Source organism: Polyodon spathula, chromosome 20 (assembly GCF_017654505.1).
Source record: "Polyodon spathula isolate WHYD16114869_AA chromosome 20, ASM1765450v1, whole genome shotgun sequence".
In the NCBI taxonomy this organism is placed as follows: domain Eukaryota; kingdom Metazoa; phylum Chordata; class Actinopteri; order Acipenseriformes; family Polyodontidae; genus Polyodon; species Polyodon spathula.
The window spans coordinates 12,400,845-12,425,205 of record NC_054553.1 but is presented as its reverse complement, the minus strand read 5'-3'; the positions used below and the strand labels follow the sequence as shown (position 1 = coordinate 12,425,205).

General features: G+C 41.3%; 1 protein-coding gene across 3 annotated transcripts in view; it reads left to right on the top strand.

Moving 5' to 3' along the window:
- Positions 1-15,611, top strand: part of LOC121295384 (collagen alpha-5(IV) chain-like) — an 80,312-nt gene extending 64,701 nt beyond the window's left edge. The window contains exons 38-53 of one of the 3 annotated variants that reach the window (XM_041219933.1): positions 271-397; positions 650-829; positions 1,444-1,494; positions 1,904-2,089; positions 4,242-4,250; positions 8,194-8,202; positions 8,805-8,938; positions 9,410-9,482; positions 9,822-9,893; positions 10,912-11,040; positions 11,313-11,411; positions 12,275-12,487; positions 12,898-13,075; positions 13,414-13,528; positions 13,984-14,156; positions 14,753-15,611. In XM_041219933.1, coding sequence (XP_041075867.1) covers positions 271-397; positions 650-829; positions 1,444-1,494; positions 1,904-2,089; positions 4,242-4,250; positions 8,194-8,202; positions 8,805-8,938; positions 9,410-9,482; positions 9,822-9,893; positions 10,912-11,040; positions 11,313-11,411; positions 12,275-12,487; positions 12,898-13,075; positions 13,414-13,528; positions 13,984-14,156; positions 14,753-14,834 — 1,830 coding nt within the window. In that variant the 3' untranslated portion in view covers positions 14,835-15,611. The remainder of the gene's footprint in view (positions 1-270; positions 398-649; positions 830-1,443; positions 1,495-1,903; positions 2,090-4,241; positions 4,251-8,193; positions 8,203-8,804; positions 8,939-9,409; positions 9,483-9,821; positions 9,894-10,911; positions 11,041-11,312; positions 11,412-12,274; positions 12,488-12,897; positions 13,076-13,413; positions 13,529-13,983; positions 14,157-14,752) is intronic. The other 2 variants (XM_041219934.1, XM_041219935.1) reach the window with 2 other exon arrangements.
- Positions 15,612-24,361: the final 8,750 nt, after the last annotated feature.

Sequence of the window (24,361 nt, the reverse complement as noted above, 5' to 3'; positions counted from 1 at the left end):
GGTGTGTTTTGGGTAATCCTACAGTCTTTGAGTAGTCTATAGTCTGAAACCACAACTAGCAATGACTTTGTTGCATTCAAAATGAAGACATTAAAAAAAAAAAAAAAATTGTTGAATTTTTGGTTTCTATTTGTGTTTTTATGAATGTAATAATCAATGTATTCCAACATGATTGCATGAATGCTTTGCTGTTCTCAGTGTGAGAAACTGTGGTTGTTCTGTTGGCCGTCCCGGCTGCAGTAACGTTTTGTTCTCATGTTTTGTTTGCAGGGTGATCCAGGCCAGCCCGGATTCCCTGGTTCCCCCGGGTCGAAGGGCTCAGCAGGCACCCCTGGTCTGCCAGGACTGCCAGGGAGCCCAGGGGTAAAGGGAGACCCCGGCCTGCCAGGATTCCAGGGTACTGTATGCGTCTTTCCTCCTGTACATTAAAATGGAACTTCAGCTATCCTGTAATATTCAGGAAAGCATTAAGGAATATTGCAGGATTTTTTTAAAATCTTGGGTATTTGATTTGGTTACCATAAAGATGCAAGGCAGCAAGTCCTTAATCAGATTTAGTTAAACAATGACTACCCTGCTTACAGGACACCATTTTTACATTGTGTGTGTGTGTGTGTTACTGAGTGCTTACTGCTCTGGTTGTGTTCAGGTCCCTCTGGGATCCCCGGTCCGAAGGGTCTTGATGGAGCTCCGGGTGGCCCTGGTCTCGGCGGCTCCCCTGGACGTCCTGGCTCGCCGGGCAGCCCAGGAGGTCCAGGTCTCCCTGGAGAGAAGGGACAAGCTGGACGGGATGGCATTCCGGGACCCGCTGGAAACAAAGGAGATGCTGGTAAGAACTGCTGCTATCGCGACTCCACACACACACACACACACACACACACACACACACTGATTGCAAGTGAAGCCATGAGAGGAAACATATGCTATCTTCAATTTAAATGCCCATGCCGGTTTGGATCAAAAGCAGTAAGTCAGCCTTGGTAACCTTCCTGAGATCCCCAGAAGCTGGGAGTGATATCCCTGTTCATTGCAGGCGTGGAAGTATCACACAAGGTATCGAACACTCCATCGAACATGGTCAGGTACCAGCACCACTTTCACGTGACTTCACTCCTTGTAACAGACTTCAAACGGGTTTGTCTTCGTTTAAATACAAGTAGGACTTCAAGTGCTGCCACCGATCACAGATCAGCCCTGTGACTTCAATGCTGCAAAGAAAAAAGCAATTTTTGTTCATTGTCTCCTTAAACTGACCATTCATTTTACACCCTCGTATTCAATGTCGGTTGTCAGTCTTCATGATAATTTTGGTGTTTGTGGTATTTGAGGTAAAACTATAAACTGCCGCTAAGTGAAGCAGACCAGCATTTCCGCTAATGCCTTTTATCACATGCGCTCACAAGGGTCACCCCTTTAGCTGTTTGTTTCCTTTTTTTATTTTAGGTTCACCTGGTTTCGGACGTCCTGGATCCCCAGGTCTCCCAGGATTACCAGGTAACCTTTTACGTAGTCTTCATTAAAACTGTATATGTGGTAATAAGGATTATATAATAAACTGGTATTTGTTCAGGAGCTCATCAATCCATATGCACATCATCAGTTTAAAAAACAAAGTGAGTTATTTCTCTTGCTGTGTTTATTAGCAGGCCTGTACAAGTCTAGGAACAAATGTATATAAAACCACAGAGCAGTTAACTAATCTAATATGTTAATATGTATCTTGGTAGTCTTTCTGTAAATTTATTTCATGAAGTAAGCTATAGAAAGCAAACATTTTATTTATTTTCAGTCTCATCTAACTCCATATTTATATGGTCTAATTGATTTAAATGGTTGTGACAGTTCTGTTTTACAGAAGTTTGTTTTGTTTTGTTTTCCTTGCTCTCCTGTGTTGGTGCAACAGGCTCAAAGGGAGATCCTGGTTTCCCTGGCTCCCCAGGTAGCAATGGCTTTCCAGGTCAGAAAGGTGAACTAGGATTCCCAGGCTTGCCTGGTCCACTAGGCCCCCCTGGTCCCCCTGGCCCCCCAGGCCAGCCCCGAGAAGGACCAAAGGGGAACCCAGGAGTATTGGGACCCCCCGGGAGGAATGGTAAGTAAAACCAGGTCACATCTGCACCTTCCTGATCATTTTGCTGCCAGGTTTTCTCTATACAATATTGTACTGTGTGGTGTGTTTTACTAGAGCCTCACTCACAGCAAGGCTGAAACTACCACAAATCTTTATTGAAAACAGTATTGCCTACTTGGTCTCTTTCTCAGATATGCATTAATTTCATGGTGAAGTTCATCTATTTTAAACCCCAGCTGGACCTGAAGACCTGTAAATGTTTGTAGACCCCTTAAAGATTATTTAGAAATGCAGTAAGTAGAGAAAATTTTAAAAAATGACCTATACAATTTAACAATATCATAAATTCCCTCATTAAACTCTGAGGTGCAGTATTTAAGGCAAGTAGACAAATATTTCAGCCATTAGTGTGAAGACTGATTTTTCTTTTTATAAAATGATATTATGAATCTTTGACAACCAAAAGATGTAGAAACTAAAGCCTGGCAGCAACATGTTTGTACTATTTTTATGCATTCACTTTACAGTGCACAAATCACTGAGCACATGAATGAAATCGTTGTGATGTTTTAGCGTGCACTGAAATCTAGCCCACAACATACACGCAAATCAATCTGAGGCCCAGCCTGCTGCCTCCACAGCATGGAAAATCTAATGGTGTCTTCATCCCCACGGCCCCATCCTTGGTTCACTCCTTTACGGTTTCACTGTTGCGTCTGATTCCTCTTCCTCCTCATCAGAATGATCAGTGTGTTTCACCACCACTGTCCCAATCCAGGAATGTGTTTGTCTGTGTGTTCAAGTTTGTTCGTTTCATGAGAGGATGGAATTGCTGGACAGCGCATCAGTTATTCCCTTCAAATCCTTGATGCGAAATACTTTTGGGCACCGGATCATTTCAGCGTGTGGTTTACAATGTCGTTTAGCGCGGTTAAACCAATTTTATAGTCAACAAAATAATTCCACAAGTCGTGCCTGTCAAGGACATTCTTAAATAGGTCTCAAATGTCCAGTTTAGAAAGAATTGCATGTTCTAATATTTATTTTAAAACATACCTGATATTACACTTGTTTTAAAGTTTGCAAGCCACTTTCTTTAACCTTAAGTAGTACCAGATAGCATGTTTCAAAGTGAAAATCACTTTCTTTCAAAACTACACATAGGAGACCTATGTAGCTAGTGGAAGTGTAAAATGGGTAAGAAGTACCTCCTTGAATCAATTTATAAAAAAATGTAACACTTGTACAGGATTACTGTTGAATGCAGTACTTCCCAATAAATACTGCCACAATTAACCCTTAGCGGTCCATTTATTCAGTGATTGTGAGGCTAGTCAGGTCCAATTTATTGCATCTCAAAAAGCTCTGCAAATGTCCGTGATCTTCTTTGAGCGCTGGATGCAGAAACGGCTATCTCCTTTGTGTCCATGTTATCTCTGTGGTGTATGGGTCTATCAGAGACTAGAGACCTGTGCATGACATCGGACTGGAAAGGGAAAATTGTAAGGTCAGACCTGGTCTGACGTAGAACCACAAAGGGTTAAACCAAATAGATTTATAACCTTAGAACTTTGATATCCTCTGTAGCAACAATTTACAGTGTTTTACATTCAGATCAATTATCAGGCAGGAATGCCCTTTGTTTTCAACCTGTTATTTCAAAGATAGAAGGGTCCAATTTTAAAATCTGCCCAGCCATTTCATCTCTCGAATACATTCATGTTTAGTTGCATGTTTGCGATCTTCATGAGTTTTTCAGTCACCAACACCTTTAGTCCAAACTTTGGATTTGTCACTACAAATAATGCTTAATGAGAAGGCTTCACCTTATCAAACACCCTGCTCCTCTTGGTTAATCTTTAATAATAAGTTTCAAACAACATTTTGCATATTTGGCAGGGTGAAAATTGCTATGTAATCTGTAATTGTAGTCTGTTTTCAAATTAAACCCAGAATGGATATTGTTTACGCTTCAGGATGTGACAAAAACATTGGTTTTGGACTAACCTGCTTATCCTGTGTAAACTCAAGAGCCACTTGTGTTGCATTTTCAACCTACCATGTGTGTGTGTGTGTGTTTGTTTTGTTTTATTTAACCTGTAACTTTTTTTTCATGCTGTGTGCCCCTTGATCCTTCTAATGGTGACCGTTGGTGACTTTTGACCCTTTGCAGGTTTTCCAGGTTAGAGCTTTATCCACTGTGTTGTGCATGCTTGTAGAGCAGGAGCTTTAAGAACACAATGTAGAGAACTCTGTTTTACTCACCTTGGTACAAACGTAGGGGTTCTGATTGTAAGGGTAAAGCCCCGAAGACAATGAAAAAGACTTGGCATGTTGAATTTCAGTATTTAGAGTATTCTAAAGGATACTTTTCTTAAACGGTGATCATTTTTGTAGATGCTACAGGTAATTCATTTTAATTTTCCTAATGTATTACATCAAAGTTTATGAATGTTCTGATCATAAAATAAGATCCCAGTTCCTCCTCCTGTGTACGTGCAGAATTAACGTTTGTTTTTAAACCAGAAAACAGTTCAAATCTGAATCAGAACCCCTACATGCTTGACTCTGTGCTGCAGTGCTGTGCTAGGAATAAAAATGTGTTTTCGGTATGTTAACCAGCGATTCTGGAGCCAGAAAGTTAACGGGAGTCGTGCGATTCCATCTTGTGGCTGTTCAGTGTTGTTGTGCTTGGCTTTGTTAAAATACTATTGCATCTAAAAATAGCAGCAATAGTCAGTGCTTCCTTTCGGGAATCCTTGTATGTTCAGCATGTTTAAATATTGATATTCCAAGTCAAAATGAAGAAACTAACATTTGGAAACCGCTTTTATATACACTGCTCCAGACAGCTGAAGTTTAAGCGTTCCCCCAAATCCTGTGTTCAAATAATACTTATTAATAAAACACCTTTCTAACAGTACAAGATTGTAGAACTTTGTACATTTAAGAGACGTGATGTAATGTACTCGGAATACCTCTTAGTTGTGTGGAGCAGTGTATTTTTTTCTGAGGACACCAAGTCATTCAAAATGTAGTCATGCTTTTTTATTTACATTTTGCTAACCCTGGAAATGTTTTGATCTATTTAAATTGGTATGATTTGTCAATGACCATCTATAGAATACTATAAACAATACTATAGACTGCAAATACAGCTCAAGGAAGCATGTGATGCTGAAAGCGGTAGTTAACAATGTTAGATTTAATGCAAGTCTACATTTTTTAATCACTAATTCTTCCTGCATAAACCAGCTATATTCATGTGCATGTTGTGGTTTGCCATTCAGCATCATCTAATAGCTGTGCTCCTGTGACGTTGGTTAACATGCCTACTGTAACTGCAACAACCTGTCTATAAAAAGGTGTTTTGCTGTATTTGCTTAATTACAAGGTTACCTGTTAGAAGCTTTTAGCATGAGCAACAACTTAACTTTTTGTAGTCGGCACCTTTTGAGAAGTTTGCTTTTCAAAGTTAGTTTCTATCTCCTGAAATGTAGTAAAAGTTAATGAGTTTTACCCTGGTAAATTTAAAGCCATAGGCTTCAACATTGTATGTGATTTCAGTTTATGAAATGTCTGTTTCAAACAGCTCATGAGACCTCCAGTATGTTTGAGTGTCAGGTTGAGGTATTTTTACACCAGTAGGGGGCGTCCTTATCCTGGGCACTGACTATATAATTGCTTGGTACTGACCAGGTTCGACTGGTTTTCGGGTGTTCGGTACTGTTTTATAGTCAATTATCGTTTACATTTTTCATGCTTTCCGAGGCCAGATTTGTAATTGGTTTCTGTGCTAATCTCAGTGAACACAGTGAAGTAGAATTACAGCATATAGCAAATCGCAGGAAGTCATTAATAAAAACGTCTCGTCAGTGTTTATCAAAGTTTTATTACTTCAGTATACAGCAGAACGCCTTAGAGTAAGTAGAAGGGTTCCACGTCCCAATGTGTTGCTACAACTGTTTAAATAACGTACCTGTAATTTTTGTTTCATTGTCAACATCCTGACAATTTCTTGTGACCAGCACTTTGGCTTTTCTGTTCCGCACCACATCATGGATCGTTGTGGCAGTGTTACCAGTTTGACAATAATCCTTACGCTATCGGTGCACTAGAGCGGACATTTTGAAAAGAACTTTGAAACAGACTTCAAAGTTGTAAGAAATTGTCAGGATGTTAACAATGAAAAGAAAAATCACAGATACGTTATATAAACCATTGTAGCAACACATGGGGATGTGTAACACTATATTTATAGATCCCCGCCACTTACTATCTTTTTTTAAAAAGTATAAATACGGAAGCTGTACCGATATATGGAAAAAGTAAAAGAAATTGTGAACAATCAAGATGTGCACCTGTTCAGTGGTACATTTTTATATGTACACCCATATGTAATCCTGCTAAATGTAAAGTACTGAAGTACCTGGGTCTCCCCGGTGACCACGTGGATTTATCCCCTTACTGTAGGTGTAACAAGCAATTAAAAATAAATAGATAAATAATTTAATTCCTCTCATCAGAACACTCAGTGTTTTTTTTTTTTTTTTTTTTTTTTTTTTTTTTTTCTCTGTGACTCAGGTGAAGCCCCTTTCCTGCCACAGCACTAAGCTTGGTTTTAACTTGAATTAAAACATTTTAAAAAAAGATCCGCATCTGAGCTTTAATGTGCTTTTCTGCACATGGGAAAGTATTTGGGATGTACCGAGGCATGATACAATGCAGGGTGTCTCGTACTGGGGTAACTTGTATGAGAAACCTCTTATAGTTCTACCATAGACCACATGTAGTTATGTAATTGTTTTGAAATGTATTTAAAATCAATTGCCATATTCCATCGAATTTAAGACGCAGCCCAAATTTTCCACCCACAATTTGAGGTAAAAATAAAACCTCAAAGATGCATTTACAAAGATACATCCTCAATTTAAGTTCTAAGTTGGAGGTCCTCTTTATTACTTGACATCTCCCAGACAATGACTCCCGCTTCTTTAAAAATGGCTGCCTGTATGTCACGGATGAGACTAAATCAGGCAGTAATATTTTTTTCCTATTTGTTGGTGATTTTAATACACAAATTTAAGTCTTAAATTCGAAGGAATACGGTATGAGCAAACGACCAATCGCTATAGAGGATTCTTCAAAATTCCTGTACATCCTATCCTCTGTACAGATACCCCTGGGCTTTCTTAGGTCTTGTATTGTGGTAGAGATGTATATTGTATAATAATAATAATGTGTATGATGCCTCCTTTTATAAGGTGCATCATGTCTCAGTTTGTGCTGTCAGAACCTGCACCCAAACTGCACGAGATGACTGGTATTATACCATAAGAGACACCCAACACACATCCTGTTTGTAGAACACAATTCACACCCTTACCACAATACAGTATACCAGCAAGTCCACATTTCACCCCTAGTCACGCTTTCAACAAACTTGTAGTGTTACAGCTGGAACATTTCACCTGAGTCAATGTGAAAATAATGCCATGAAAATGCAATCAAAAGCAAACACTTACAGACTCTAATGCTAATAAAAGCCTGGGTCATTCCATTTTAACCCTGACCTATATATTTAAAGTGTATGAGTGAATGGGAGGAACCTTTCTGAAGACTTTAGTTTATGTTGTAGGTTAACCCCTTAAGGACCAGCTTTATTTAGCCTCTTGATAAATTGCAGGAAGGATAACTATACTGTACTGTTCCCCACCCCCATGACACATACTCTGTACCAGTCCTTAAAGGGTTTATAGTTCTTGCTTATTTAAGTCTGTTCATCTCCCTTTGTTATTGCCTGGAAGACCGTCTTCTCTGGCACACTTTGAGAAACTGCCGCTTTATAGTTCTTTTAGCTACTCTAAAGTGTTCGAGAAGACTGAAGGGTTTAACGTCAACTGCAAGGCTTTCTTAATTATGTGGTCTTGTCTGAGATTGGCTCTTTAAGTGCTAATGAACGGTTGTCCAGTCTGTGGTTTTCACTGCTAAGTAGTATGCTTTTTGAATTTTTACATAACATGTACCGGTATGCAGTTTTAACCAACCATCTTATTTCATACTGTTTGTGTGTGGCCCTTCTAAACGGGGACTCCTGGATCTTGGTGAACTTTGATCCCTACTAGGTCATCCAGGTTAGACCCTTCAATATCCTGAACACGTTAATACTTTGTGCACTTTTTCTTCTCCTCCTTCTCCTAAAGATACAGCAAGTGCCTTTAAACTTGGCTCTGTGCACGTCTATTCTAGGAAGGCTGTTGAGAGACAAAATAACAAAGTGTATGTGCACAACTACACCCCCTCTCTCTCCTCTCTCTCTTGCTCTCACAAAGAAGACACAAGTAAAATAATTTTTTATAAGGCCATTCACCAGTAGAAATGTAACCTTATTTGTTCACTTTTTACTTTCCTTTTTTTGTATGTATTCTTGTGCTCCAATAGAATGACACTAGAAGAATCCTAGTGGCCAGCATCTATTGACTATATCCTGATTCCAAAAAAATTGCATGATGTGCCTTTTCAAATCTCCTGACCCCACATTCTTCATGCTGTATTAAGGGGCAAGCAGAACTGGAATATATCACTGATGTACTCATTGGTTACAGTGATGCAGTGAGGGTCGGCACATTAGCTCACTGGTGTGTGTGACTGCACTGCTTGTCATTGCTGCCCGGACTGCTTTGTTGTTGCTGTGTGCTTGATTGTTGACTAACATGTGTCTTACTGGCGTGTGAAGGGCAGCCAGGTCGAGAAGGCCCCCCTGGGCCTCCAGGCAGCGGTGGAGTGAAGGGAGAGAAGGGCAACCCTGGCAGTCCTGGCCAGCCTGGATTCCCAGGCCTCAAGGGAGAGACTGGACCGCCAGGATTTTCAGTAAGTGAGATCCATTAACATTTATAAAGGTTCAGATCCATTGACTTCCACTTCCGTTCACCAGGTGGCAGTGTTTGTGATGTAGAAATACTAGTTGGCTTCTTGGTCTACCTGAGAGGTTCCCAGACTATGGTCCATGAAGAAACAAGGTGGTTCCTGAAAGACCCAAATTAGGTTACTGCATCTCCCCCCATCAAAGGGTAATCTACACTACACTGTGGACAGCATTAGAAGCTCCATGCCTCCCAACACTCCTGTTGCTATTTTATTTATTCTTTCATTTCAGGTTATTAATCGTCCAAGCTGCCGTTTGCCAGAGCAGTGCAATTTTGCCCAAAATTAAATGTTTATTACAGTTTTGTCATTGAGCTAAATTAGTTTCCTGTAGTATTTCTTGATTGTGTGATTAACGGTAATGGTGAAGATCCTTGTGGGTGTGGGGGGCAGTAGGTAACTGGTTTCTGTTTCTAGGGTACCCCTGGTAGTCCTGGAGGAAGTGGCCAAAAAGGAGACACCGGCTTCCCAGGCGTGCCAGGATTCCCAGGTCAGTAACATCGAACATTTTTTTGTTTGTTACAGCAGCAGTGAGATTGGGTAAGTTAGTGATTTTGCAAATTACAAATCTGTCCGTGTGTTAACTGTTCCAGTTATATAGTCATTAAGATAATTTCTCTTTTTCTTAAAATAATAATTGACCCACAATGTCCTTATTGCAAACATGAAGGGTGTGCATTTTTTGAGAGTACTGTTTTTTATATTTTATTCAAAATGTTTTTTAAATGCATTCAGAGTGAAGGGATCAATTGTGCAATAAGTGGGCTTCTCTGATTGTCACAGATCTGTAGCAACTGTAAAACCGTGAGTTTCTTTTCTCTTCCCCCAGGGATGAAGGGTCGTCCTGGGACCCCAGGTGGTATTGGATTAACAGGAGATCCCGGTACACCTGGTACTGAAGGTAAATCAACTGAGCTCCCACACACAGCAGTCCAGACATACAAAGCATTTGGAAGCTGGCTCTCTCTTTTTTTTTTTTTTTGTGTATGTGTGTGTGTTTTAATTTGGAATGGGCAATTCTTTTCTTATTACAACCCGGCTCACTGCTGACACCTTCGCGCTGACTTGGGAGAGACAAAGACGGACACACGCGTCCTCCAAAACATGTGCCATCAGCCGTCCCTTTTCACTCTGCAGGCCCGCCATGCAGCCACCTCAGAGCTACAGCATCGGGTGACCACGCAGCTCTGGGCAACTGACAGGCAGGTGCCTGGTCAATCTGCAGGGGTCGTCGCTTGGCCGACCTAAGGCCTCCCCACCCCGAGCGGCACTCTGCCAATTGTGTGCTGCCCCTTGAACTCTTGGCCACAGCCAGCAGGGGAATAGCCTGGTCTCGAACTGGTGACCTTCATGTTATAGGGGGCATCCTGCACTCCACGCGGAGTACCTTTACCGGATGCGCCACTCGGGATCCCCCGGAAGCTGGCTCTTTAATATGTGGAGGCTGTGTGGTCCAGTGGTTAAAGAAAAAGGCTTGTAACCAGGAGGTCGCCGGTTCAAATCTTATCTTACTCACTGAGTCACTGTGTGACCCTGAGCAAGTCACTTAACCTCCTTGTGCTCTGTTTTTTGCGTGAGACGTAAGTGACTCTGCAGTTGATGCATAGTTCACACCGTAGTCTCTATAAGTCTCCATAAGTCTCCTTGGGTAAAGGCTTCTGCTAAATAATCAAATAATAATAATTACACACACACTTTTTGTATTTCAAATTCTGTACATATTTTCAAATCTGGATTTAAAGAACAAAGCTGTGCAATATATATCAAGATCAATGCACAAATCTAAAATGGGATATATTGGATTCAATATTTAGCACAAAAATGTACAATTCAATTTTTTGCACTGTTCAAACTCTTACACTTTAACTGCATTATTAACAGTGGTGTGTTTTATTTCTGTTTCCATTCCACGTGTCTAGGTCTCCGAGGGCCTCCTGGTCCAACTGCCGTCCCCATAGCATTGAAGGGAGAGCGAGGATTCCCGGGGCCACCAGGCCAGCCTGGCAGTCGCGGGCCCCCAGGACCCCCAGGCCAGTCAGGACTGCCAGGTACACTTCTAGAAAGTTTCTATAGTCCCAGTGATGCAGAATTGAATACCAAGACATTTTTATTTAAGTACAGTATTGTACTACTTAATGCCAGGCATTCTCCTCATCTCACTCTTTTCCCAAATATCCATCTATGAAAACCATCTTCACGTTTTATAAATAGGCTTTCTAACATAAACACCATCTCCACATTGTGTAAAGAGGCTTTCTAATTGTGGGAAGGTTTCACAGGCTATGGTGGCCCACTGTTGTGCATCTGAATTCTGTTTCAGGACCGATAGGACAGTCTGGAGATCCCGGACGAGAAGGTCTCCCTGGCTTCGAGGGTCCTTCAGGACGTAAAGGAGGCTCCGGTCCATCCGGACAGCCAGGTTAGAGGACAGGATCCTAGGCAGCATGGTGTGGGTCCAAAATAGTTATCAGAACACAACCAGTCTGTTTCATGAATCCAGAGTAGGGAAAAAACACATGTACTTGTTTAATATCTCTTCCTTGTTTAATTAAAAAAAAAAAATCTTTGGAGTGACATTTCCATGGAAGCGACAGATCTTTTATTTTTGTAAAATCATAATCATATATTGCCAATGGTATGTTGTAGTGCCATATTTTACATGGAAAAAGCGTCAGTATTCTTTAGGATTGATAGATTCATATAAACCTGGAGGTTCAGATTGGGTTTGTCTTGAGTTGTATGTCTAGCATTATCATAATGCTGTGTCTTGAGTAGCAAACTTAGTCTGGGGAGATGGCAGTTGTATTTGAGGTTATAAGTGGTACCAGGGTCTATTTGGATTGACATTTCAACGAGAAGTATTTTATTAATGTCTTTAAGCAGTCTGTTATAAATGTGAAAAGCCTTAAACCTTGTCAAAAAGTGTGTCTAAGTGTACTGCTGTTCTGAGGATTATTTTGAATATGGTGGCTTTTTAAAAAGTACAGAATAACAGAACAACTTACTATAAGAAAGATAGCCCAAGGCTTTTTTTATAATTTAGTTTTATATTAGCCAAGCCATAACTAAAATTGAATCCCGTGGTGTGTGTTTGTTTATTAATTAATAGATTTACGATACCTAGTAAGGATCTTTTTAACCAGTTTTTTTCAGGTAAAAAAATGTGGACGTGTAATTGTTACAATACAATAATGTTCACAGGAATTCCATATTCATGTGTTAGAGGGCAGATACAGTGCTGCCTATTGGATTGTGACTGACTGCTTTGCCCCTGCCCCCCAGGTCAGCGAGGTTTCAACGGCCCTCCTGGTCCTGATGGATTACAGGGTCCCCCTGGCCCCCCTGGGACCGCCTCCGTCGCCCACGGCTTCCTGATCACCCGCCACAGCCAGAGTGAGGATGTGCCACAGTGCCCAACCGGCACCAGCTCTATCTATGACGGCTACTCTCTGCTGTATGTGCAGGGCAATGAGCGGGCGCATGGACAGGACCTGGGTGAGGCTGGGCTTCAGAACCCAAACGACATCTAACTAGGGGAGATTCAATTCAAACTCACTGAGCTATATTGTCACCTGCTTTATGGCGTTCAATCAAAACACACCATTGCATAAGCAAAATGTGGTGTACTGTCATTGAGTCTACCCTTAAGTCAATCAGACTAAGATTTTGGCTAATTCCTTCGACACCACTAATGTGCAATTGTTCTCCTGCTTAGTTTTATCTCTGTGTTTTGAAGGGAACTAAGAAATTAAGGTGGATGTATCCTCATATTCTGAAACACAGAACTGTATGCATAGCATGATCATAATAAGGTCTTATTATTCCGTCTTGTCAGAGCTTCTACTGCAGGAGCACAGTAGACCGCTGTTCGCCTGTGTAACTGTAGCATTGCTCCTATCCTACAGGTACGGCAGGAAGCTGTCTGCGTCGCTTCAGCACCATGCCCTTCATGTTCTGCAACATCAACAATGTGTGTAACTTCGCCTCCAGGAACGATTACTCCTACTGGCTCTCCACCCCCCAGCCCATGCCAATGAGTATGGCACCTGTAACCGGGGAGAGCATCCAACCATTCATCAGCAGGTGAGAGTGTGAGGGGGAGAGTGAAGGCAATCTACTCCTTTTATAACTTGCATAGCTGTCTAACACAGCCTCATATTTGTCGTAAGCGCACTTTTTTTTAAAGCAAGGACATAGACTGCCAGAGAAATACACTTGGCAATATTACAATGCTCCAAAACCTTTCGCCCTCCCCTTTTCATAAACTGATCTCATTATCCTAGTTCCTTCATAAAGTAGACAAACGTTGCTAAAATGTTTATTGGTGCAAAACATAATTGTCACAGTGTTTTAATTGCAAGCTGCAAGCATTGTGTGTGTGTGAGCTCTCTTTTCAACCCCCTTGTCCGTCTGCTCGCCAGGTGTACGGTATGTGAAGCCCCCGCCATGGTGATTGCTGTGCACAGCCAGACCATCCAGATCCCCTCCTGCCCTCAGGGCTGGTCCTCACTCTGGATCGGATACTCTTTTATGATGGTACTGCTTTGAATATCGCACCAGCCCAGCTTGCTGTTAAATGGGATTTGGGTGTGGTCCAAATGCAAAAAATGTTTAAAACCCACAGTATTTTTCATTGTTAGCATTTCCAGCAGGTTGGTGACATTTGGACATAGCAATTCATTGAAAGTGAAACATGCAATACAGTGCAGACAATTATCTTTTTATAAACACTGCAGAACAAAAGTGAGATGGAAAACAGCACTTTTAATTCCTCAAAAACCAACATGCAGTAAAAACAACAATGAATGTAATGCAATACTGTATACATGTGGATAAACACACATTCTAGTGCTTGTCATTTAACATATAGCGTAGTGCAACAAGAAAGTTTCTCAAGTACAGCATGAGAGTGGATGTGGTGTCCAGGTATGATACACTATGGGTAGTAGTCCTCCTGCATGTCTCACAGCTCTCTCTCTCTCTCTCTGCAGCACACCAGTGCGGGCGCAGAGGGCTCCGGGCAGGCCCTGGTATCTCCAGGCTCCTGCCTGGAGGAGTTCCGCTCCGCCCCTTTCATTGAGTGCCACGGCCGTGGCACCTGCAACTACTACGCTAACTCCTACAGCTTCTGGCTGGCCACTGTCGAGCTGTCAGAAATGTTCAGGTAAGAAGACAGTGAAAATGAAATGTGCTTATTCAGTTAGATTGCATTTCGTACCCAAATTCTGCTTCCCCTCTCAACGACTGCACTGTACTTTTTAATTTGCTGATTCACAGTAGGAAATTAATCGTGTATACAATATGAGAAACAAGCCAGGAATCTTGTAGCTAACCACAAACAAACGAGACACTGGTTTTGTGTACAGCAAGGGCCAAAGTTTTTTTCACTTAGAATTAACAAATTTTGCTTCATAAGTCAAATGAAACCTTTTAATATTGTGTTAATATATTGAATTACATACTGCTTTGTAGTTTTCCATATACTTGATGAAAAACTGACATTTCAGAAAATTGACATTTCAAAATCTAACATGAAATACTGTACCAAAGGCTTCCCGTAGACTTTTGTGATATTGTTTTGTAGTTTATTTGATTTACATGATTTTAAATACAAGATTAAAATTATATAAATTATTCTCCAGTCCTAAAATTCTAGGTGATTCAAAAAGTTTGGCTGTAGCTGTACTATAATCTGAATTCTCTTCAGCCTCTACTACTGTGTGTGGAATATTTAGTGTCTGTCTGTGTTTGTCTCAACAGTAAACCTCAATCAGAGACTCTGAAAGCAGGAAACCTGGGTTCCCGAGTAAGCCGCTGTCACGTGTGCATGAAGAGAACGTAACCCTTCAGAGCACACGAGTAAGAAGGTGCTAATCCCAGTTGCATTGTCTTCCATTTCAACTAAACACGGTGCTACTGTGCAACACAGACTTTCTCAGTGAACAAACCCAAAACGTACCTCAAAGCGCCGTAGCAGAGATGTGTACGGTGCATTTTCTCAGACAGGCTGAGAGAAGATTGAAAAGTTTTTTTACATTTTATTTTTATTGTTGCAACACATTTGCAAAGAAGTGCATTGGGTATATTTTTGAGGAGAAGGAATTCTCCATGTTACAGAACCGGCACTTTTGTCTTCCGATTCGCAGAGAAGTGATGCACTGAAGACTCGAGGGTGAGACTCCCGTTTATTTTTTTGTTTTCATTTGTTTTGTTTTTTTTTTCTCATGGTGCTATTAACACTGCTGTATCCCTGACTCAAATGTAACCCTTCTCTTATTGTAAGTAATACAATGTGTATATTGTGTAAACACCTTTTTTTAGTATAAAAGTTTCACCAACTTGCATTGTCGTCGAGGGTCACGCTTCTTGCTCACACACAGCCTGTACAAAGTGAACATTCTAGAAGTGAAACAGTATTTTATATTCAATTGTGTAAACTGTATTTGGCAACTGAGGGTTTTTATAACTTTCTGATCGTAAATCTTTCAAAAAAAGAACTACTGATTTTTTTCAAGTACGTACACAGGAAATCCCACTATTAGCATCTTTTGAAAATGTATTATAAAATAGAACTTGTAGTCTCTTTTTTTTCAGGGTTTTAAGATATTGTACACCATTTTACTGATGTCTTTTTATAAAAGGGGAGATTATCTTTTTCTTAAATTGTATAATGTGGAACCATGACTTTAGCCATACTATCAACCTTTTTAAATGTCTGAATTAGGTTTTTATATAACACAAAAAAATTGGTAAAGCAAATTTTTTTTTAACTTCCATACTAGCCCTTTTAAATAAATTCAGTCACCAAAGGATCATATATATAAAAATAAATAAACTTTAAAATCTGTGTTTTCATATGTATATTATTCAGAAGTTGTTGTAAACTTAAAGACTGAATAAAGAAAACTTAAACTAAGTGATTGGATTCACTCTGTGAGAGGAGATGGTATTTTACCCAGGGCAGTGTCCCTGCAAAAAACAAATCTCAGTATTAAAAAGTACACTGCTTCAGATGTCATTTCAATTGATTCTTTACATTGGTTACATTGTTAGGAATATTGCCATCAAGTTCTACTGCTGAAGTATTCTCATTTTGTTTCTTTCTGTCTTGCTTTGAGCCTATTAGTACCTACACTGACCAGCTTTTCCATTCAAGACATTCATGGGACCTTTCAGCTCACACAATGGTGCGTTTGTAATTGACACATCCTTAAGGGAGCTCTCCTCTCGTGTAACCGTGACTGCTTAGTCCGAAGTGTATTGGTGTTTCTATATGTGCTGTATCGCATTGTGAATCATGATCAGTGTTAAAGAGCTCTGCATAATGTTACTTGAGGTTCTTGAAAACAGTGATTTATAGTTGCTAGGAGTACTGTTCCCCATATCTGATTTACCGTTTAACACTGCAGTCAGTCATTAATGATCCTTTTTATATTCTTGTGATCGGTATTGTCCACTCACTGACAGAGCTAGAGCAGACTACCAAAAAGGAGTGTTCAGTTTGCGTTGTGTTCAGCTGTTTGCATTTTTTGTACAGAATGTTTCCATGTAACCTTTAGAATTAAAATGCTGACCATTTGGTGGTTGATTTTTCAGCGCTAGACAGCAGTCCACTAACTGTAAAGCACGCCACCTTAGGATTGTACCAGACATTGCAGGGCCAGTAGAGGGTACCAGAGTAATCTTATAGCTGGGAGTGTGTGTGATTTTGCATTTTGAAGAATTGTAATCCAGGTTCTTCATCAACGACAATATCTTAAACTTGTTAATGGCTGAATGGCAAAGTGTAAATTGACATTGCTTTTGTTGCAAAAGATATTTTCGGAGTATATTTTATTACAAAAGAATCCTGAACCAGAAACCATACTGGGAAAATGTCAAGGTCAAGTGTTTTGTGGTTGTTGCAGTTTGCAGTACAGGCTGTGCCTCTTCAACAGGGCACCGATGGGGAATGGCTGCAATGTTAGTCCACTTTTCAATGTCCTATGCTGTGTACACTTCACAGGTTCCCTGTCCTGTTATTTTACATGAATTGTATGGGCCAATCACAGGTGCATTGTTTATGCAATAAACTGTCCCTCTTGAGTTTAAGCATCGCTGGTCTTAGTCAGTGTTGTAAACTGGGCTCTTGACTACAGACTCCAATCTGACCTTTTCTGTCTGCTTGAAGGGGTATGAAGGTCATGTGGCTGGACAGGCAAGTCTCGGGGCGGAGACACGCAGTTAAAGGAGAACTTGCTTCTCTAGGTTGTGCCCATACAACACCAGAGGGAGGGGTTTAGTGCCATACAGGACACTGGCTTTGGTGTTGGGATTGGACTTTTGTATGATCATGCTGCTGTTTCACTCTGATACCACTATGATGTGAAATAGAAAAGCCCATTAGCGATTTTCTATTGTACATTTCACCCCTATTCACGTGGGTTCAAGATACTTCAATAATAAGTGCTTAAATAAAGTTTTCATTTGGTCGCAAAATACATTTTAATGATACTAATCTTACAGCTGGAAATGAAGTGGCGATTTATACTTGGGACAGAGAAGGAGACACACTTCCACAAGGTGGTGAGGGTATAGAATGGGTTACCTAGACACAATCACTTGGATCCTTTAAGACCCAACTTGACATTTTTTTGATCAATCGGCTACTGGGAACTGGACAAGTATTTTTTGGCCGACTGGCCTCTCATTTTTATAAATGATGTTCTGTCCCCATGTTTAAACTGCTCAAATTTTCAAGTGAAAGACTGCATTTAGTTATCTATCCTCAGAAATGCAGAGCTTGTTCAATAGCAGTAGTGAAGAACTGAAGTGTGACTGAAGAAGCAGAATTACTGAGGTATCCTATTTCATTTTTTTTTTTTTTTTAGTTTCAGCTCTGTGTTTTGAAGTAATTGCAGCGATGCAACATGTTTTAAATTGGATATTGAATCGATCTGTGTTGCTGCTGCAAAAAGGAACAAGAATGTTAGTGGTTTATTTAATTGAATAGTGGAAGTCAGAGGCTCCTGTATTGACCGGGTTTTTTGTCGTAACATTTTAGTGCACTGAAGGAAATCTGACACTCTGGAATATATGGTGGCTTTGTCATATTTACTCTACGTGTTTCCAAAGCACCTTCAGTCACTGTGTAGAATTAAGTTCTGTGTCTGTTTTATAATGCATACTGTACATGTTTCTCAGGGCAACTTCTCAAACCCCATAGTTGAGTTATTTATTTTAAATTCTAAAAATGAAATTAAATAAATGTGACTGAAGTGTGTCAGTCCAGAGGCTTGCTTGTCCAGTTCTGGTGAAACATGCAAGGACACTCTTTAGCACAATTTATTGATGGTATGAGATGTCAGTAAATGGAGGATGTGTCTGTTTGTCACTGGTGAAGGTGCTAGCCAGAAAGTTCATTGGCTACCTTTACCTCATATTAATTGAATGTTTTGAAGTTATGGATAATAGCATAGTAGGGAGAAAATCAAATAAATCATCCAAATAAATCAAGTGCCTAATTGATTCAAGTAATCTACAGGCGATCCTCTACTTATGACGCACAGCACTTACGACTCTTTTGCACAATTCCCCTGCTTCGACTTTACGACATCGATACGGCATTTACGACACGACGAGACCCAAGTCATGAGTCATGTGCGCAGCTCGGTGTCCTAACTGCAGTACCTGCTGTGGTCACCCTGACTTAGTCTAGTGGGGGTTTTTTTTGTTTGTTTTTTTTGTATGCATGTAACTTTTTTTTTTTTTTTTTTTTTGCTGTTGACAATGACTGATAAGAGCAATTGTCTCAATACAAAACCTAAGCTGTGAACTGTGTCACATGATGAGGGGCTTAACTTCAGGCGATCGTATTTCCTGCTAGGAGTACCACATACACACACATCTTTGGAATGCCCAGAGTCTGTACTTTTAAACAAGCCAGGTAGGTGTCTGAGTAATATGCATGTAATCACCGGGCTGAATGTAAAGATTTAAATAAATATTTGCATGAGTACAATATAATGGGTAATTTCTGTAAAACCTATATTACCTGGCTGAAGAGTCAGGAACGTAACCCCAATTTATAACATTATTCCTATGGGAAAATGTGCTTCGACAACGCAACTTTCATGAACCAATTGTGTCGTAAGTGTGAAGACTGCCTGTGCCTGTAATAAAAACGTGGAAGATCTGTTCTCTATTTGATTTATTCATTTATTGATCTATTTATATTTTGTTTTGTTCATTAACAGTGGATCCCTAAAAAAAAAAAAAAAAAAAAAAAAGTCGCAGCATTAGAGTGTGTATTTTAAACTAGTTTCTTCATTGATTCCTTGTAAAAGTCCTACAAAAGTAACAGAAGTGTAATCCTTGTAAGTGGTTCCGAGTTTACTGGTAGATCCTAACTGCTGGCACTGAAAACCCTTTCCATCTGAGCATGGCAATGAGACCTTTCAACTCCTGCTATTGAACAAAAAGGGCTGGCAGTGATTTCACAAACGTCATTGATAATCCGTTGTACTCGACTCTGGAGAGTTTTTACTGGGGTTTTCCACAAAAAATAACCGAGACACAAAATAACCTATTAAATTACTGAACATTCTTCAAAACACTGATAACTGAAATGAGCTAACAGGAAAAGCAGACTGTGCTGTGGTTATGTTGCAGACAATGCAGTGGCTAGAAATGGCCACTAGAGGGTGCCAGCCTACTCTTGGACTATAGTTGGGGTTGTCTTTGTATTTTGAAGAACTGTAATCCGGCCCTGTGTTCAATAGCAGAGCACTCGTGGCATATGTTTGTAATGTAAAAGTACTGACCCTTGTTTTGGTTTGCCATCTTGTGGGTCAGATTGTTTATAACTTGACCAGTCCATGTTTCGTTTTCTAACACAATCGTCACTTTAAAAAAAATACTATAATCAGTTTTAAAGCGCTAAAATGACAACCTGCAGCAGCAGACAAATATGCAGCCCGCCTATCCATGCTCCTCAGAGAGATTTTTAGACATCAAAGGCCTTCTGCAGCCTCTCACAGATCCTGTTTAATCTATCTCCCATCCAATCCATTGAGGCTCAGCTCAGACACGGACCTGCGGCAGCCCTTCCCGCCTCCGCCTCCATTCCAGCCTCAGCCTCAACTCCACCTCGGGCCCAGTTCTCCCAGCAACAGATCCCAAGTCCCCACAGTACAGCTTAGCCACTGCTGCCTCCTCTTCCTCATCTTACCACTTCAGACTTCATTTCATCTCCTCATGTCTGCCACCTAATCATCCAGGGTAAGGACGTCAACCTTGTATCCATCCTCATTGCAACCTCCAAGCACTCAACCATCGGGTAGTAGATTGCGGCGACCTCTCAGTCAGCCTTAAGTCTAGCGATCCACGGCTTCTAAAAAGCGTCACCCTCAGAGTTCATCATCGCCTTTTCAGCATACTGGGATGTCCTCTGCACAGCCTACCCCCCACAGACGCCAGGATCTGGATCAATATCTTCTATGTTTCCGAGCTTTCCGTTAGATTCCTTGGTTACCATATTTTGTGATTACCATGAAGCTTTCTCCACCAAAGCAGCTGCAATCCTGGAAGCTAACAACGTCATCATCAACAGGGCTACTCCGGATATGGATTTATTAAATCGGATTTTCAGCGGGCTGCAAGCCCACGCAGGTGGGATCTGTGCTTCTACAGCCCATTCTTCATCTCTGTGCCCCAGAGCAGCTACCTACAGCTTTCGTACCCCGCTGCCTCCTTCTCCCCTCCACCCATCATGTCTCTTCCGTCGATCCTATTCACGGGTCATCTTGCTCCCAGGATAAATATGGCTGCTCTACAGCAGGCCACTGCTCACTACAGACAGCACTCCATCGTTTACTTCTTCAGACCTCCGCACTGTTCAGCAGATCTCACCCTCTACTGTTATTCGTACCTTACTATAGCAGATCTCATCTCCCTCTTCATATCGGCTCGCAGCATGCAAAAGTTGCTTTAGTTTACTGTTTAAATCTGCAACTGCAGCTCTCCAGAGCTTCCAACGCTCCAGCTTTCCTCCAATATGCAGATCGTGGCAGCATTTCCACAATCAAGGCTAACTCTAATCCCCATCTATTCAAAATACAGAACGCTTGTCATCCTCAGCAATCTATATGTTCGCTCATCCTCTCAAATATTAATACATGGTGAGAGACATGGTATGAGGCTGGAAATCTGTCTTGATTATGAGTTAAGGAGTTCCACTATTAGGAGAATGACTGGAGTTGTGTAACCCAAATCTCTGAATGTGAGTTCACCTTTTCCATTTCAAGCAGACATGATAGTAGCAAACCACTGATCGATCCTGTATTAACTAACACATAGAATGGTCGGCATCTCATCTCTCTGCCCTCGTTTCTAGAAAAGGTGCTGAACTTCCCCAGCAACCGATTCATATGTTCGTTCAGCTCCAGCTGCCACCTCCCAGCCCTCAGTTCCAGCTCTCCTCCTGCCTCTACTTTCGGTATCCAAGTATCCCTTCCTAGCTTCCCAGCCTCAGTAATCCAATCCAACAACATCTTTCTCATTAAGGACTACCATCTCCTCCATTTATCTGGTCCTCAAAACCGACCAGCTTCCATCTGCGCACTGTATCCAGCTCTGACATCAACTCTTCTCTCTGCTCTTGCACATCTCTGCAGAAGCTCCTATCAACCAGGAAACCTTAACCCTCTGAACCCCTCTCCTCAAACCTATCCAGAAACATCACTAGGCATTGGTTTGCCTCTCACCTCTCCTCCCTTGTCACCAAGGCAGGCCTGCCCTCCCAGTTCTACACACCCCATTCTCTTGGAAGCAGAGCAGCGACATCCATAGCAAGAGCCGGCCTCAGCCAACACGCCATCAAAGTCCTAGGTCGCTAGGCATCATCAGCAGTCAGTTCACCAGAGGTTTCCTCCTAAAAAGGGAGTTTTTCCTCTCCACAGTGTGGACGGCTTTCCTTTAGTTGTCAATACTAACCTCTCTTTGTCTTGTTTGTTTTTTCCCCACAAGTTTGTCGTGCAGTGGCTGCAGTCTTTTCTATCCTCACAGGTGTGGTTCTGCGGGGGGCCATGGGGCCATTTTTGGGGGGTTAATGAGGCTCAATTTCCCCGGCCTCCCTGGGCTACGCCCTTCGAGCTGGAGGTTCTGCATCGGGCTAGAGGGGACCCCCGGCCACACTTTCTATCCTGTCACAGCTCATGCGCTTTCCCTATGTTAATTTCAGGATTCTCTCCAAAGGAAACTTGACTCGTGGCAGATCACTAGATGTCTCTCTCTTCTCTCCTCAGCTATTGATGTGGAGTCTGTGTCGCAGTCCTTCAATCTCTTATTAATCTCTACTCCTTTCTTTTCTAGCTCCAGGACTCCTGTAAGCTCCGTTCCACGATCCTGAGTCCCTCTAACTTTTTCCTTTCAAGGCTCTCCTTCAGAGATCCGTTTGGTCCTGGTGGGTAGCTCCGTTCCCAAGTCGCTCAGCTGCTTTCTGAGAGTTGGGTCCTCTCTTCCTTCAATCCCTTATGGGTAGCTCTGTTCCCAAGTCGCCACGTAAGCGTCTCTCTGCAGTGGGGGATTCTATCTATGTGTTTTCCAGTCTTGGGTCGCTGGACCAGCCTTCGGCAATAAGGTTCTCCATCGCTGAGAGCAAGACTCCTGTTCTATCCCTTTAACTCCCTTCAAGTATTATGGCGCTCTCCGAGTTGTCATGAAGCACTACACTTACCACGTCCCCTATCCATCGATTCAAATTGATTACTCTAAAACAGCAGAGAGTAAACCCATTCATTATTCATTAAACCCATTCCCCTGTGGTGTAAAGATCCAATTACACCGTGTAACAAATTTTTGTATTTATTTTTTTTTTGGTTCCTGGGTAGTAAGTGTTATTTCCTAATTGCTTATGCCTCAAAAGTATAGAAAATGGCTATTATTCCCCACAAACTTTGCTTTTGTGACCAGGACAGTGATATTTCAAAATATCACTATTTCCAATGGGAAAACGGACAAATGTGTGTCTTTTCGTTCACATAAAGTCAGAAAAAAATAACACACGAATCCAAATTAACATATATTTATACTAAAGTAATACAAAAATGACTAAAAAAGATTTAGAAGTGAGTACTTTACGATTATACTGTTAATACTCACTTGACTGAACGAAAAGACACACATTTGCCCGTTTTCCCATTGGAAATAGTGATATTTTGAAATATCACTGTCCTGGTCACAAAAGCAAAGTTTGTGGGGAATAATAGCCATTTTCTTTTTTATGGGCATAAGCAATTAGGAAATAACACTTACTACCTAGGAACAAAAATTGTGTTACATAGTGTTATTAAACACGTCTTGTCTTTTAGGAGACAGGTGTTTATTATTTTGGAAAATCCAGGTGATATAATTGAAGTTGCCTGGAATTTCAGTGTAGATGGAGTGAACTGTGTTGTTTTTTATTTCATCAGACACAATGAGGTGTTTTAATTGTGGAAAGCACAGGCATAAGAGAAAAGATTGCCCGGTTAAGAAAGACAAGGCTGAGGCAAGACAGGAGATGCTTGTAGGGGGGTGACTGAGGAGGTCAGAGAGCAGGGGAAGAAGGGGCTCCCCATCCCAGACCCGGAGCCTTCACAGAATGACGCAATGCCTACACCCCAACCTGCTTTGCAAGCTGTGAAGCAAGCCAGTGATTGTACTGTTAACGAAGGACAGTTCACTAAAGTGACAACTAAAAAAAGGAATAAAGTGTGTCTGGGCTGTCAGATATTGTGCTGGAGCGGAGGTCAAGGGCAGGGAGTCGGGAGGTCTCTGAGCTGGATACAGCCACCAGCTCAAAGGTTATGAAGCGCGGAGGTGATTTATAGACACTGTTAGCTGATGGACCGGAGTCCGGTCCAGCGGCTATACTGACACGCCTGGAGGACAAGGGGTGGTCCAGCCTGACAGCGGGAATCCCCGTGCCCGACTCGGCAGAGGGGTTGGAGCAGCTTGTGTCGGCGGAAAGGAGCAGTGAGGAGCTGAAACAAGTTGGGGTGAGTGAAGTTGAAGAAAGTGAAGACATGTACGAGACAGAGGACGGGGAGCTCCTCTGTTTCTTCTGATATCTTTGGCAGCCAACCTGCCAGCAAAAAAAAATTATACTCTAGAGAAAATAAATAGTTTTTTGGATCTTACAAAAAATAAGAAAGGCGTAGACGTTAAACAGTATTTCCCCGATTTGAAATTGTTTTTATACTCTGTACAGATGGCTTTTAAAAAAGCAACGTTAGGTGAATTAATTCAGCAAAAAAGATTTAGATTAAAGAAAATGGTGCAGAATGTGAAGAAAATGGTTGGAAAATGGTTAAAGAAAACTATTTAAAATGGCTGTTTTTTATTGAAATG